The sequence below is a fragment of the Pseudoliparis swirei genome, chromosome 4 (assembly GCF_029220125.1).
Source record: "Pseudoliparis swirei isolate HS2019 ecotype Mariana Trench chromosome 4, NWPU_hadal_v1, whole genome shotgun sequence".
NCBI lineage: Eukaryota > Metazoa > Chordata > Actinopteri > Perciformes > Liparidae > Pseudoliparis > Pseudoliparis swirei.
In genome coordinates, this window is record NC_079391.1 from 27,952,141 (window position 1) to 27,967,955 (window position 15,815).

At 42.5% G+C, this 15,815-nt stretch overlaps 1 protein-coding gene across 1 annotated transcript in view; it reads left to right on the plus strand.

Annotated features, from left to right (window-relative positions):
• Window positions 1-3,106: 3,106 nt before the first annotated feature.
• The window catches only part of LOC130193273 (mothers against decapentaplegic homolog 3), a 39,720-nt gene continuing 27,011 nt past the window's right edge, over window positions 3,107-15,815 (plus strand). The window contains exon 1 of the mRNA XM_056413734.1: window positions 3,107-3,913. Within this exon, the coding sequence (XP_056269709.1) occupies window positions 3,711-3,913 (203 nt within the window). The 5' untranslated portion in view covers window positions 3,107-3,710. The remainder of the gene's footprint in view (window positions 3,914-15,815) is intronic.

The following is a 15,815-nucleotide window of genomic DNA, read 5'->3' on the forward strand; positions in this document are numbered from 1 at the left end:
ATCATGTTGTTGTCAAGGAGATCTGTGAAAACACACATTTCTCAACACAGCCAGACACACACACACACACACAACACACACGCTGTTGCTAAGTAACAAGAGAGAAACTTGTAATCCCACAGACACATTTGTGGCGTTGTGTTTATAAACTAAATACATGGTATCAAATCGATGAACGTGGACCTGTCTCTCTCGCCTCATGTCTGCACTGTCATCTGTCAAATAAAACACGAATAAATTATCTTTCTTTAAAGTGTGATATTTAGCATTTGTCATTTGCCTGTTCATTTACTCAAGAAGTGTACTTACAGTTTTGAGGTACCCCATAGTTAATGTACTTCTACTATACAAGTACATTATTGTACCTTTCACTTTTCAACATGTATTTATAGCTCTTGTGGTTTCTTTGTAGATTACATTGCGATTACAATATGATCAAATAACAAAATATGATGCTTTGTTGTGGACTTTAAACGTTACCACTGATGGGAGTCATTATGCTGCATGAATACTTTTGATGCATTTGGTTCATTTATCTGATAATGCTTTGAATGTTTTACAAAAAATGTACACAACATTTTAAGCAATACAAGTACAGATAACAAAAGATAAATGTAAAAAAGATGTGTTGGTAAATTAGATTTTTTTTAAAAATACAATTTTGAAGCCATTTCAGGGAAACTTTAAGATAAATCTCGAATGAAGATTAAGAAGTAAATCAACTGTATTAACAGAATACATATTTATCCATGTTGAAGATCATTTTCTAAATGTTGTGTCATGTTCTGTTTTTCTCTTGAAGTTCGCCAAACATTGGTCAGCCTGTGTCCTTATCACGTCCATCCAGACACCCACATGTTCTATTCTTTCTGACCTTTTTACTCCATTGGGGCACCAGCTGACAACACACACACACACACACACACACACACTCTGTGGACCAAGTCCCCAGAGGTCGAAGCCAGCACAATGTCATTATCAACCATCGGATTGTACGTGGTCACTGCCCATTCAGACTTGCCGACGTGCCTTTTGTGCTCTGTAAGACCCCCCCCCCCCCCCCACACACCCTCACACTGTGGGCCCATCTGTAATCCCATCCCCCCATCCTGCTGCCACACCCCCACATCCAACCCCGTCTCACCCGGCACCTCCCAAACAAACCAGCTGTCTTGGCCGGTCGTGTCCCCCGGGGGCGTGAACAGGTGCCGAGAGGGCCGCCGGGGGCCTCAGCATGTGACGCATGGCAGCACGCTCCTCCGGCCTGCTCCTCCACAACCTGCTCCTCCACAACCTGCTCCTCCAACCTGCTCCTTCAACCTCCTCCTCCGACCCGCCAACGCACCAGAGAAGGCCGACAAGAGCGGCGCGGTTCTGCCGGTCGTGTCGGATGAGGAGCTGTTGCCGTCCAGTAGCACAGGGACGACACCAACGACTTTCTCTCCGGGTCGGTTATGTAATAGGTTGTGATGGAAACTGGTTAAAATAAAGGCGTGTGCTTCAAAAATAACTTCATGGAGTTAATGGAGATTTCCTAAGTTCCACCTAGATATACATTATCGTGCAACGCGAAACTATTTGTGAGATGTATATTTGGGTTTAGCATTAAGGAGGAACCTTGACATGCCTTTGGCGGCTATAAAAATATACGTTGCCGTGTGACTGAAATAGATAAAAGGAAAAGGGGTCTGCCCTGCTAAGCCTGAAGCCAGTGCTATTTTTAGCACAAACAACACACTGTGCACAGAGAGAGGAAGTGCTGGACGCAGGTCCGTGCGCCTGTACACACAAACCCAAATGGTGACCGCAGGGCGATGCTACTCTTCTTGTCTGGGTGTGAAATGTCACTCTTTAAAAAGGTTTGCGCTTCTTGAAAAATAAGTTGCGGGGGAAATTGACAATACTTCCTCCTTGAATTTGACTTCATCATACAGTTCATTTCAGTTCTAAAAGGATGCATGAATATTTTCCAGGGCTGTTTTGCTGCCGTTTTTAAGGCCGTAAGTACGCAAGTTATTCGTGTGTATGATAGTTTAGAAGTTGGGATTTGTAAAGAGAAACCTTTGCAAGGGCATTAGCTTCTTTTTGCAGAGCTCTCAGGACTTTTAGAACTCCTTCAAGTGCTTTTGAATGCAGTAAATTCTTTCTTTTGAAGAACAAAGGCCGCCTCATACCCTAAACTGCTCCGACTATCACTCTCTCTGTGGTGAGCTCAGCTGCGTTACACACTCTTTTGTACATCTGGCACTTTCGACTCCTTGACACTGTGTGTGTGTGTGTTTGTGTGTGTGTGGTGCATATGTCAGGCTATAGTTGAGGTTTTAGGGGCTGCGCCACACTGCAAACCAAACTGCCACCTTGTAAAGTAGACATGCTCGAATCTCTAACAAGCTGAGGCAAGTTGGTGGCTCAGGTTGTGTGTGTGTGTGTGTGTGCGTGACTACTTTTATCACCTTCCGTCTTACAGCAGCTCCCAAGTTATTTACCCATGTGGAGGCAAACAACCCTGCAGTAGCAATTACTGGAAAGTCTTGTCTTGGAGATGCTGCATTTTAAACCCCACAAGTCTTTACACACACAGGAATGTGTCCTCGCCTGTTGGATAGTGAAGAGTGTGTGGATTTCCCCAAAATAAAATGGAAAAATACATTATAATTTCCCTCTCAAAGTTAAAAAGCTAAACTTAATGACCCTGTGGAGGGGGATAATGAGGTATAGGAACAACACCATGACCCTCTATAATTATGTTATATAGATAAACTGAAACAGATGGATGATTCCTATTGGGGATTTTTTAAGACTATTCACAATGAATATACAACGCAATTGTGTGCGTGTGTGTGTGTGTTGATGTGTACAAATCTTTTGGCACCCCTGTATCCTATGTGCTCCACAAACACACACACTCACACACACACACACACACACACACACACACAAAGACTTAAACTGCAGACACATACAATCAACTTTTTTTGCTCACTGTTAGATAACTACATCGAGTGATCTGTGCACGCGCGTGATTGTGACAGCGGACTTGGGCACAGCTTCAAGCTAATTAATCAGCGGAGGCGAGGATTGTGCAATCTCAGCGCAACACATTTGGCCAGCTGCTCAAACTGGCCTCTCGCAGGTCTGCTGCGCAGTCTGAAGCCTGAATGATGACTCTCAGCAGCAGCTCCTGCATTTGCATTTGATGCAGACTTCTTGCAGACTTTAGTCGGGGGGGACCCAGCACCGCGGATGACTCTGAACTCAAAAGAACTTTGCTGATCTGAGGTTGGAGCAGAAATAAAAACAACACACAAAGTTCTTCCACTTCATCGTTTGAGCCCTGGTCGAGTTAAAGACGTAGTTAGGGTGTAACTCGCGTCGGGTGTATTTAAAAAAAATAGTTCTGGGTTAAAGCGGTGCAGACGGGACTAGCTTTTCTGGCGGAGTAGCACTAAATCTACAGCGCAACAGACTACCGGCGCACAGTTCACCGCTGAGCTGGAGCCAGACGGAGTGAGCTAAAACTGGAGGGTTTCACTCCGGGATGCATCTCGGAGCGTCTAATAAACTGCAACAATTCGTCTTTATCTAAGTAACGCGTTGGCCTCCACTCATTTGGACCGTTTGTAGAGCAGTCGCTGGTCCAAACCACCCGGCTGGACTTTTTTTCTTCTTCTTTTCTCCTCGACACTGGAAGGACTTAAACTGAACTCAAGATGTCAATTTTGCCTTTCACTCCCCCCATTGTCAAACGACTTTTGGGCTGGAAGAAGGGCGAGCAGAACGGCCAGGAGGAAAAGTGGTGCGAAAAGGCGGTGAAAAGTCTCGTGAAGAAGCTAAAGAAGACGGGGCAACTGGACGAACTGGAGAAAGCCATCACCACCCAGAATATCAACACGAAATGCATCACCATACCGAGGTAGGGAGAGTTTGCCGGTGACCGTGAAGGCAGCATCCTAACTAACCTGGGTGGACGCTTCAGTCCAGACGTTTAACGACCGTTCCAGCGTTGTTACAGTGGCGAGAAAACCCACCGTCGCACGCGCACCTTAACGACTCACATTCTGAACATTACGTGACAATAATAAGTTGACATTTCCACTTCCTGTCTCGCGTCAAATATTTCAAACTCCGGACGTTAGTTTCCCTCAAACGTTAAATATATAGGAACACGGCGGCTTAACGAGCTAACAGGGGTGCGCGCAGAAAACTAGCAAGCGCGTCGCCTCCGTTAAGGAGCTGACATGCCATCGCATGAACACTTTATTAAGTCAAGTTGAGAAGCAGTTTATTGTGATGGAATGGACATTTTAACCGGCGTCACGTTGTTGAAGAAGAGGACGCAATGTGTGCGTTGACTGGCCAGCAGTGCAACAAGGACAGATGGACTCAAAGTTATATAACTTGGCCTTAATCTGGGACACTTTCTAGCGCTGTGTGTTGTGTGTGAGTGCGTAGGCAACTCTCTGCAGCTCCTGTGTCTCCTCTCAATGCATCCATACAGGCATCTGTCTTATCAGAGCAGCATTTTAATCAGGCAATAAACTCTGGCATTCATTATATAATGTATGCTCATAATGTTGGCATTTAGTTCAGTTATAAGCAGTCCCCTTCCTCCCTTGGATGAAAGGCTGTTCCCAGGTAAGAAAGATCCATTGAGGTGCATTTTGTAAAGACAAATAATGTCTGGCAAAAGTCTGAATTTCACTTCTCTGAGTTCCTATACATCATATTCGGAAGAGTAGTGTGGAATAAAAAGGTTGTGTCTGCCGTAATACAGTCTAACATAGATATAACAGGACAGTATCTGTCACATGCGATACACTCATTTACCTGTGTCTTTAGCACACCTGTACAGTATATCAGAGAGGGTACAGCGGCAGTGTTTAATCAATAAATCAACTTTGTTATACAAATATGTATCTTGTGGTTTTGGACATTTAAATACATTATAATGCTTAAGAGGCATTTGTAACAATTAACTGACGTCCAGATCTAACATTTAGTCAATTATTTCGGAAAGTAATTGAATGAATCGGCAACGAAAACAATCATTAGCTGCAGCCCGAAGTAATTGCGCTAAATTTGGGAGAAAAAAAGGCCTCTAGCACAACAATGCTCAATAGCCCTATAATCTACAGTCTCCAAAGCAACAGAGTTGAATCAATACCTCTCCTTAAAGGTTTCAACAATAACTGAGCATTATAACCTTTATAAAGGTAGTATTAATTGCACTTTGTCACATTAGATGGCATTTCTTTCAGTTCAGTGTGACTCATAAACTGGCACAGTCTAGACTTTGATTCAAGTGCATACCATTTCTGCAAGTTGTAAGTGACAAATAAAGGACTCAGCTTTTGCCTGTGTCCACAAAATCCCCATTGCGTATGCGGTCAATTTAGATTTAATACGACACTGTGTGTCAGATGAAAACTGAGCCCCTCACAGGGCACTCCCACATTCGTTATTGCCACAAGTGTGCATATCACAGCTTGCCTGGGCCGGCCTTCGGAGTTAAGCCTCCCCGGAAAGTTGAATAATGTTAGTCATGATCCAGGTTTTATATTTCGCAACACTAATACAGAGGGGGGGGGGGGTGTGCATTAAGATGACCTCAGATCAGAGCTGGCTGTCAGTGTGGGCTAACGCTGTCCCTGGAGAGCTGCTGTTTCTATTAATTCCCCTACGTGCTGGCGGGCTGACAACAGCTGCCTGCGTGTCCAGGCCCGTCCATGAGGAGGTCAGCTCGTATCTCTCTGACACATGTACTCCCTGATGAGGCTCATCGCTCGCCCTCGTGATGACGGTTTGCCGAGTGCCGAAGGAAGCAGCACGTGTGCATCGGTTGAGCCAGGCATCAGGGGGTGGATGAGGAGATCGAGTATCTGCTCGGGGAGTTTAAGATAAGATTATTGAAAAGGCGTAAACAGGTGTTTTACTCGTCACGGCTGGACGAGATATCGCATTTCTAGAGGTTTGAATGTCAGAAGCTGATTTTGAAATCTCGAGGCTAATGTCTTCCAGTTGTGTCAAACAAAGTTAACAATGTTTACAAGCTCTGTCCAAAGCAGCTCCTCCCCAGTAAGTTATCCCTGTCAAACTGGGCTTGCCAAGTGGTAAAAATGAGATGTTTTGGAAGATTTGGGAAAGGCCATCTGTCAGATTTTAAAGGGCTGAGATCTGTTCGACGACATTTGAAATAACACGACCGTCTCGGGGTTGAAGCCACGGTATCACAACTTGGTGAGTTTGGTCCAGAAACAGTTATTTCTGGGTGGTTAAAGTGGTTGGTGTGTGTGTGTGTGTGTGTCCTTAGCATGTTTACACTGGAGATAAAGCCTGCGTTCCGTAAAAAATCACTTTGATTTAAATTCCCAGTTGAACCCCAAGTGCCTTTACGGTATTTCCGGCTTCGCAGGACGTTTGGGCAGCGCTCCTGCTTTACTCGCCTTTTAGCTCACCGTGGTTTTCACAAGAGCGGTTTTCCCTTCTTTCTTTTTTTTAGGAGCAGTAAGCAACGTGAATGCCGGGGCTCCCGTCCAACTCCCAGCCTTAGTCACTCAACAACAAGCAATTGTGGCATTCTGGTGCTGACCTCCGCTTTTCTCCCTCTCTTTTTAAATCCTTTCTTTCTATGAGCTGTGCACTTGGGTTAGTCACAAACGTCGGTGTGTAGAATGCATCGCGCCACATCAGTCTCCCGGTGTCCGATGGGAGACTGATGCACCGTGGGTTTCGGTGTTGACGCAGGCAAAATAAAGGAATGTCCATTTCCGCCTGTTATTATTCTGATAATGTATTTCCTAAACCAGCAAAAAAGAACAAACACAATGTTGACACTTCCTCTCTGTGCTGTGGTAAAAAAAACATTGGCCACCCTGGTGCATGCTGGTCCTGTTCCTACCCACCTCTACATATAACCACAGGTGCGCATCGTTACCCAATCAGTGAACCTCCAACTCCATATATTAAACTAAACTACAACTATCATAAGAAACAACTAACATATCAAAATATAACCTAAATAAGCAATAAATAATCAATATTACTTTACAATTAAACCTAAATACAAATGTCAAATTAAATAGCTCCAACAGAGACTATAATGCATTTATAAGCAGAAGCCAAGTGTGTTTGAGTTATGGATTGGTAAATATCTCAGGTGGTTATACTGTCGCTGCCAAATAACTAAATATTCCAATGCCCTCGTCCGTCTCTTCAGCAAAATAGCCACAAGTCAAGGGTAGAGGGAGGAGGTCAGATTGGTTGGATTGGTCAACAAAGCAAGACTTTGACACAAGAGGCTGCTATTTGGTTTGTATTTTCTACCAATGGTCAATCTTCGTTGCTCTAAGTGATTGCTCTGATTGTTCCCTGACCTTAAGGGGGCGGCTGTAGCTCAGTGGGTTAAGGGGGTCGTCCTGCAACCCCAAGGTTGTCGGTTCGATCCCGGCTCTCCCCATTAGATGTTGCAAGTCGAAGTGTCCTTGAGCAAGGCACTGAACCCCCAGTTGCTTCCCGGGTGCATCACTGCAGCCCACTGCTCCTTAATAACTAAGGATGGGTGAAATGCAGAGAACTAATTTCCCCTTGGGGATTAATAAAAAGTATATATCTTAATAACTAAGATGTTGAATACCCCTTAACTTTACAGAAGTTTCCATTTTAACCCAAAACCACAGTGTTTACTTCACATTTCCCAATAAGTTATACAACCATGGCCTTTGGTTAACCCTGACCCAAATGTTTTTTGTCACTTGCAAGAGTAATTTCTAAAAAAAAAGTGAAATTCAATAACATTTGATGTCCCAAATGGCTTAAAGTGACACCTTTTAAAAAGACATTTTCTCTCCAATGAGTAGCTTCAATAATGGATTCTCAAAGCCGTTGAAGTGGCAGATGTGACTGAAGAGTATAGCAGTAGTACTCTTAATAATTTTTGTGACAATGGATCGAAATTACTTCGAATTTTCCAGGAACCACTAAGTTGACCGTCTATCAAAAGCTTCTTGCATTGACGAGTCTTCAAGCCAAATTCAACCTACAAACCTACACACATTGTCATTCTTAACAGAAGGATAAACACATGAGTGATAAAGGCCCTGTGTCTTAACAGTGATTGAGGGCGAATACGTTTACAGAGGAGCTTTCACAGCGGAAACGTTTGTCAGATTCCGTTAGCGCTAGCGCTAGCTACGAGCGTCACAGTCTGCTAGCAGACGTGTTGATGTACAGCGATCCCGGCTGTATACCCGGTGTTACCGGGAATATAATGACGGAGGAATAAAGACCGTGGGGCGTCACTTTGTTTCAGTGTAACTCTCGCTGTCAGAAGCAAAACTTTACTTGTCACGTGTCATCTTCAGTCCCTCTGATTGGTTGTTCTCTTTGCCCATCGAAACAGTGACAGGATTAACCCTATAAAGTCTGCACATGACAATACATATCACATCATATAATGGAGAACATATATTGTGTATGTTAACAGTCTGATATCCGTTGTTTGTCAGTGCTCCATGATAACGGCTTCTACAGGGAATATGGCCAAAGAGGTTTTTAATGTCCTCATTGTGCGTTTAAAAAAAAAAGTATCGGTTCAGGCACCGTTTAGGCACCGGTATCGTTTTAAAAGTACCGGTTTAGCACCGGTATCGGAAAAAACCCAAACGATACCCATCCCTACCCAGAATGACACAATTTATGACTCAAAGAGCGAGAAATCATACCCAAAATAACGCTGTTGTTCATCTTTTGTTGTTCATCTAATTATAGAACCTTGTGGTCGCCATTGAAAATCAAGATTTGTCGCCTGTGTTCTTTGATCAACTGTGTTTTTTAAAAACTATTTAGTAGAAAATGTGTTTAAATTGTGTCTTATATCGCCTCTTTCCAGCCTTAGTTGATACATTGATACCATCAAACAGTACAAGTGCAAGTGTTTATTAGCAGGAATAATGCTTTCCGGGTGCTAAGTGAGGGACAGAGTGTAAAGGGAAATGCAGAGGGATGGAGTTGGGATTCCCAGTGTTGTGTCTGGTGCTGCAGGGGAGAGCCTGTCATCACAGTGGGGGAGTGTGATTTAATAAGGGGGGAAGACATATAAATTATAGACAGCAGAAGACAGAATACAAAGACAGGGCTCGTACGGTCATGGAAAACCTGGAAAAGTCATGGAATTTTTTAAATGGTCATTTCCACGCCTGGAAAAGTCCTGGAAAAAACTTAAATCATAAAAGTTTTGGAAAAGTCATGGAAATTTGTTATAATCACATATTCATTTACGCCGAGTTTACAATAATTAATGTAAAAAAAAAAAGAAAAACGCTCAAAATATAAGCCGGCGTACGCTCTCAATACGCACAATGTTCAAAATTGTTCATGTTTATTCCGAGATTTCAGTTTGGTCATGGAAATTTGGTTTAAAGTCATGGAAATCCATTGGTCAAAATGTGTAAGAACCCTGCAAAGAGTGAACGTGACAGAGATGAGACATTTGAGGGGGATCGGAATTTGAAAGAGAAATGTGAACCAGAACGCCAAGGGGGTTTAGATGAAGGAAGAGAAGGAGACAACACATTTGGCACGAGGCGACGTGTTGGATTCTCAAGCTCATCAGAGGAAGACTGCAGTTCCTGTGGTTGGTCTGCAGAAGAAGAAACGCAGAGACGAGCCGAGATGGAACTAGGGTTGGGTACCGAAACCCGGTGCCAATGTGGCACCGGTTCCAATACAACCGGTATTACCCGGACCGAAACGCAACGCACATTTCGGTGCTTCTTTCCGGTGCCTGAGCCGATTGAAATTGAAAAAAACTATTGTTGTGAACTTCTCAGGTGACTCCGCCCTGTCAGCAGGTTACGAGCCTCTCATATTTAACTTTGACAGCGGAGGCTGCGCCGTGTGTGACGGCGTGAGCCCTGTGGAGCACACCAGCGTCAGGCTGGGCACGATGGGGAGACCGTCACAGGTCCCCCTGAACACGGGGAGACCGATGATGACGAGCAGCCGTAACTCAGATTAGTACCGTATCGTTGTTTGCAAGTGTTGCATTCATAAAAGTAGCCCAAGAAATAATAAATTAGCCATTATAACCATGTTTAAGCTAGCTCGTAGCTAGCGCTAGCTCTGACTCTGGCGTGACAGTCTGCTAGCAGATGTGTTGATGTACAGCGATCCCGGCTGTATACCCGGTGTTACCGGGAATATAATGACGGAGGAATAAAGACCGTGGGGCGTCACTTGTTTCAGTGTAACTCTCGCTGTCAGCAGGGTTGCCAGGTCTGTGTGACAAAACAAGCCCAATGGCCAATCAAAACCAGCCCAAAACCAGCCCAATGGCCAATAAAACCAGCCCAAAAACCAGCCCAATGGCCAATAAAACCAGCCCAATATCAGAACTCAAAATATGCCCGTGCCAAACCATATACACTAATTTTAAAGTGTGTGTATGTGGGCGTGTCCCATGTCCATGTGTGTACGTGCTGATCTGGAGTCAGTTTGGTAGGATTTGGGTATAAATAAATTATTTCATTTAAAATATGGATTTTTATTTAAAGATATTCATGTAATTTGCATGCAAAATAGGTCTACCCGAACCAGCGGACAAAAAATTCAACCCGCGGCAACACTTCAAAAGTAGCCCAATTCCGCGGGAAAACCGCAGACCTGGCAACACTGGCTGTCAGAAGCAAAACTTTATTTGTCACATGTCATCTTCAGTACCTCTGATTGGTTGTTCTCTTTGCCCATCAAAACAGTGACAGGATTAACCCTATAAAGGCTGCACATGACAATACATATCACATCATATAATGGAGAACATATATGGTGTATGTTAACAGTCTGATATCCGTTGTGTGTCGGTGCTCCATGATAACGGCTTCTACAGGGAATATGGCCAAAGAGGTTTTTAATGTCCTCATTGTGTGTTAAAAAAAAAAAGTATCGGTTCAGGCACCGTTTAGGCACCGGTATCGTTTTAAAAGTACCGGTTTAGCACCGGTATCGGAAAAAACCTAAACGATACCCATCCCTAGATGGAACTGGTTTGTTTGCCATCGAGACAGCCGCGGAGCATCAACAGAAGTGTGTGCGTCTGGACGCCAAACGACAATACATGCACACAGACGCACACACTGCATCTACTGTGTCACAAAAATGTTGTGCACTTGCATAGCTTCAAAACGTCACCTGCTTGAATGCCGCACACACATACTGTACATTCAGCGTGCACGCCTGTCCTACACACCCCGACGTTTAGCATAGCAGACGCCACTGCATATTGTTTGAGGTGTGTGTGTGTGTGTTTTATTCAGGGTTCGTACGGTCATGGAAAACCTGGAAAAGTCATGGAATTTTAAAATGGTCATTTCCAGGCCTGGAAAAAACGTAAATCATAAAAGTTTAGGAAAAGTCATGGAAATTTGATATCATCACATGTTCATTCATGCGGAGTTTAAAATAATCAATATGTTTTTTAAAGAAAGACGCTCAAAATATAAGCCGGCGTACGCTCTCAATACGCACAATTTTCTAAATTGTTCATGTTTATACCGAGATTTCAGTTTGGTCATGGAAATTTGGGTTAAAGTCCTGGAAATCGATTGGTCAAAATGTGTAAGAACCCTGTTTATTGTTTTGTTTTTTATATTGCCATCATGTCTTGTGAGCCAGTCGTTAGTCATAATTGCAGTTGTTTCCAACTGTGGTCAAAGTTGATGGAATTAAATGAAATGCTAAAGGAACAAATTAGCATATTTTTTTGCCATTGAAGCCAATAGACGGCAGGATAATGATATATCAAAGATATTTTACTTTAAAGTAACATTATGCAACAATTGTACCTTAAAATAACAGCTTGAAAAAAATTGTGCCGCTACAATGACTTTTAATATGGCGATTTGCGCCTCCACCATTGCCATCGGGGGTCTGTGGGGAAATAACTCCGCTATGTAGGATTCTGGGGCCGCCCGATCCGGGGCGGATGTACTTCGACCTGCTTTCTGGCAGTGATTACGCAATGTCATATAGTGCCACTCCACGCTCGCAGCTACAGTATAAGGGCGAAGCAAGCAAAGTCTCTTGTAATGAATTACACGTTCCAATGTAAATTATGAATATGTAGCTTTTTGGTGTTGTCAACAATATTGTATTCGATCACACGTACTCCACATTAAAACATTTAGAAAACAACGTATATAGGCTGAAAACGCGATCGGTATTTCATCTAAACTAAATGTTGTCATTCTTTTGGTTATGTTAGCATTCATCTCCGATATCACAATGAATAAAACTATGCAGTCATATTTATGTAAAATCTTTGAATATTCTTACCTTATCGGTTGACATCATTTCTTGGTTTCTGACTTCGTCTGGTCATCAATACAAGTGTATGCGAGGCTGCATCTATCGTAACTGGGTATTTACGACACTGAAGTAAACGTTAAATATTGAAGGGGGCGCTCAAGGGAAAAACTCCATTATGGGGCTTTAAGCAACATATGCCTAGAATTGGGTGTAATGTTGGAATGCAGTGAATTCAAGTTTTTATGTCAGTTTCATAAAGATGACGGATCATCCTCTTCACACCAGTTAACATAGCCAGCATACTGTGTTATTTTAGGTCATTTTTATAATCTTTTAATCTGCTGATTTCGTTCTTGATTGATTAAGTTGGTGGTCGATGAGTCATCAGAAAACGGTGGCAAAGGCACATCACATGTTCGTACAGTTCCAGGTGATCTTACACATGTCCTCTTGTATCCAGACAGAAGGCCCCGAGTTCTTCAAGTCCCTTGAACAAAAGCCAACACTTTCTTTTTAACCCTCCTGTTACCTTCACATTTACGAACATATTTTACCCTCAGCAATTAAAACCTCCAGAAAATTATTAGAATTCATATTGTTTCCCAAGTTTAAGTGTGAGGTACTTTATGTTTGTTTGTTGACTACCTAAATAGCCCTTTAAATATATAAAAAAGTTGATATTTCTTATATGTTTAACACAGTGAAAAACAGCCTGGGGTCAAATTATTTAAAGAACACCGACATTAAACATTGAATGGGGTCAAATTGACCCGAAAGGTAACAGGAGGGTTAAATGACCTGAAAAGATTGATCGATTATCAAAAAAAAATATTAAAGTTGCAGCTCTAGATTATTTAGAAACATTTTAACAAGATACCCTGTCAATCTTTAAAAAAATATATGTTACTTAATATAATATATGTAATATATTTATTCCAAAATATTTTTTTTACATAAAAATGTATATCGTTTCGTATTTAGGAGATCCTTGTTGACCGCATGCTGTTTTCGCTTCCCTTCAACATCATCATATTTCAGTGTGCTCACAAGTCTACTATCTCCTTTTGACACAGACACACACACAGACACACTCTCACTCCAGTGTGTAGCTTACAGGTATCACTGCTGAGTCATCTGATATAGCATTGTTCCATAGGTACGCGCTACAAGACAGGTCACAGAGAGTTTATGTGTGTTGTCTGTCTGTGTGTGGTTGGCTGATCTAATGACGGTAATACGTTGCCTTCATGCATGTGTGTGTGTGTGTGTGTGTGTGCACTACAATACCTGTATTATGGTGTTCACCTAGTTCTAGTTGTAATCAAAGTTTTACTGAATGAGTCAAAGCTCATTGGCTTCACTTGCAGGTTAATCATTTAATACAATTGTTCACTGTTTAAAAAATTATATTATGACCTATTTTTAAAAATGAATCAGGGCTCCAGACTGCGACCAAATGGTCGCATTTTGCGCCTAAAATTAGACACAGTGCGAGTAAATTTTTCATCAACTACAGCATGCGACCAGTAAATTAGCAGATTTCTTTTTTTTGTTATTAAATATTTTTGTTGTTTACAAACTTGTTCTACACTTCAGCCCACTATAGTTAGCGGTAATGCCTGAATGACTGGTTTGCTAACCGACATTAACTCCAGAAGAAGAAGAAAGAGCGAAAACCGAAGAAGAAGGCTGGCCTGTGTGTGAGCGGGGGCTAATGTGTGAAAAGGCGCACATAGCGGAGGCACGAGGCGAGGCCGCAGAGTGAGAGGTCCACGAGGATCCTCACCACCGGCGGCGTCCCGTCCCGAGTTGAATCTCTGGGTCAACTCAGCCGACTCTCACATGTCTGAGCCCTTATAGACTGATGTTCACGGTAAACACATTCGATCTGGAGCGCAGGAGGATTTTGATAACGTTAGCGGAAGGATTTAAGTGACAACATCCGGTTTTGCAAAGTTAGCGGAAAGAACCACGTGAAACAACATCCGTTTATCAAAATAAGATGTCGACAAATCATACACTAACATATAAAAGTAAACAATGAACTGATGTTGTATCTTTATAGATAGTTTCTGAGATTTAGCTTAAATTATGCTAACATTAAAAATGTTTACTGTACCAAGGAAGAGTTTATAAAAATTAGTCAGTCTTTTGTATGTTAAGAAAAGTCCTGTATATAGATTTCCCCAAGAGTTCCAGGAAATGAATGATGCAGATGTGTTCCATACATATCTGAAATCCCCTACAATAGCAATCAAACAATTTTAATGTATCAATTAGGAAATTTTTCAAAGTGAAAGTTCTAAATGTTTAAAGAAATCGCTAATTTCTTTAATGTTTGAGTTGCTTTATATATGTATTTCCTCATAGTCCTAGGCAATAATGCTACACAATAAATAGAATGCTTCAATCAACACCGTGATCGGTGATTGGTATTATCGGATCGGCAGATACTGATTTCAGTGATCGGTGATCGGCACCAAAAACCTGATCGGTGCATCTCTAGAAACCAACAAATGTTTTGATTGGCCACATCGAAGTGCAACATGCACATGCTCAAGGTATGTTTTCTCTTCAAATATGTTTAAACTCAATACAGTAACTTCTGAAGAGTTCTCTGTTGTGAATGTTTTGCAGTTCATGAAGGCAAACAGGCATAAGATTGTATATTGTCAAATTATTTATCAGTAATACAGTAAAATGATGGGAAAACTTTGCAAGTCGATTTATAGTGTGTCAGGGTTTTTCCTGCAGAGAAAATTTGCGCGCCCCTAAGTTTTTTTTTTCGCCTAAAAAAAAAAAAAAAAAAGAAAAACAAAAAACAACTGTGTTCATCAGGTTCATCAGGGCTCATGTCGAATAATATATTTTTCAAGAGGTGTGCTCACCTGTGTGCCGCGTCACGGCGCAAGCGGCCGCAGGCACGCACTCAATACAATAACTGCATGAATGATTGAATGTGCTGCCTTTAGCCTCCTAAAACCCACCCACCCACCCACCACCCCCAGGAAAAAGTCGCCCAAAATTTTCTGCTTGCGCCCTAACATTTAATAGCAATTGTTCACTGTTAAAAAAGTTAGTCTGGAGCCCTGTGAATAACAGCTATGTTTTACTCATAAATGAATAAATAATAAAAGATAACATATGGAACCGTGATGTAGTTTACACTTAAAAGTCATTATTTACTGATAGAGAACGGGATAACCACGTTCATCCCGCTTACTGATTGTATGTCATCGTGTGTGTGTGTGTGTGTGTGTGTGTGTGTGTGTGTGTGTGTGTATAGTTAGTCAGCTCAGAGGAATGCTCTCTCTGCCTCCCGGGGCCTCGATGAGGGCGTAGGCTGCTGTTTGGTTTTGGGCTCGCTCTGAGGGCGGAGGGGCTTAGAGAGACAGCGCTGCCTCGACTTGGCCTTCTCACTATCTGCGGTGGAGTGCACGTGCACAGTGCACGTAGAAACGTACACACACACAGACGTTCACCAGACAACAGGCCGGTCTTTGTGCTCCACCACC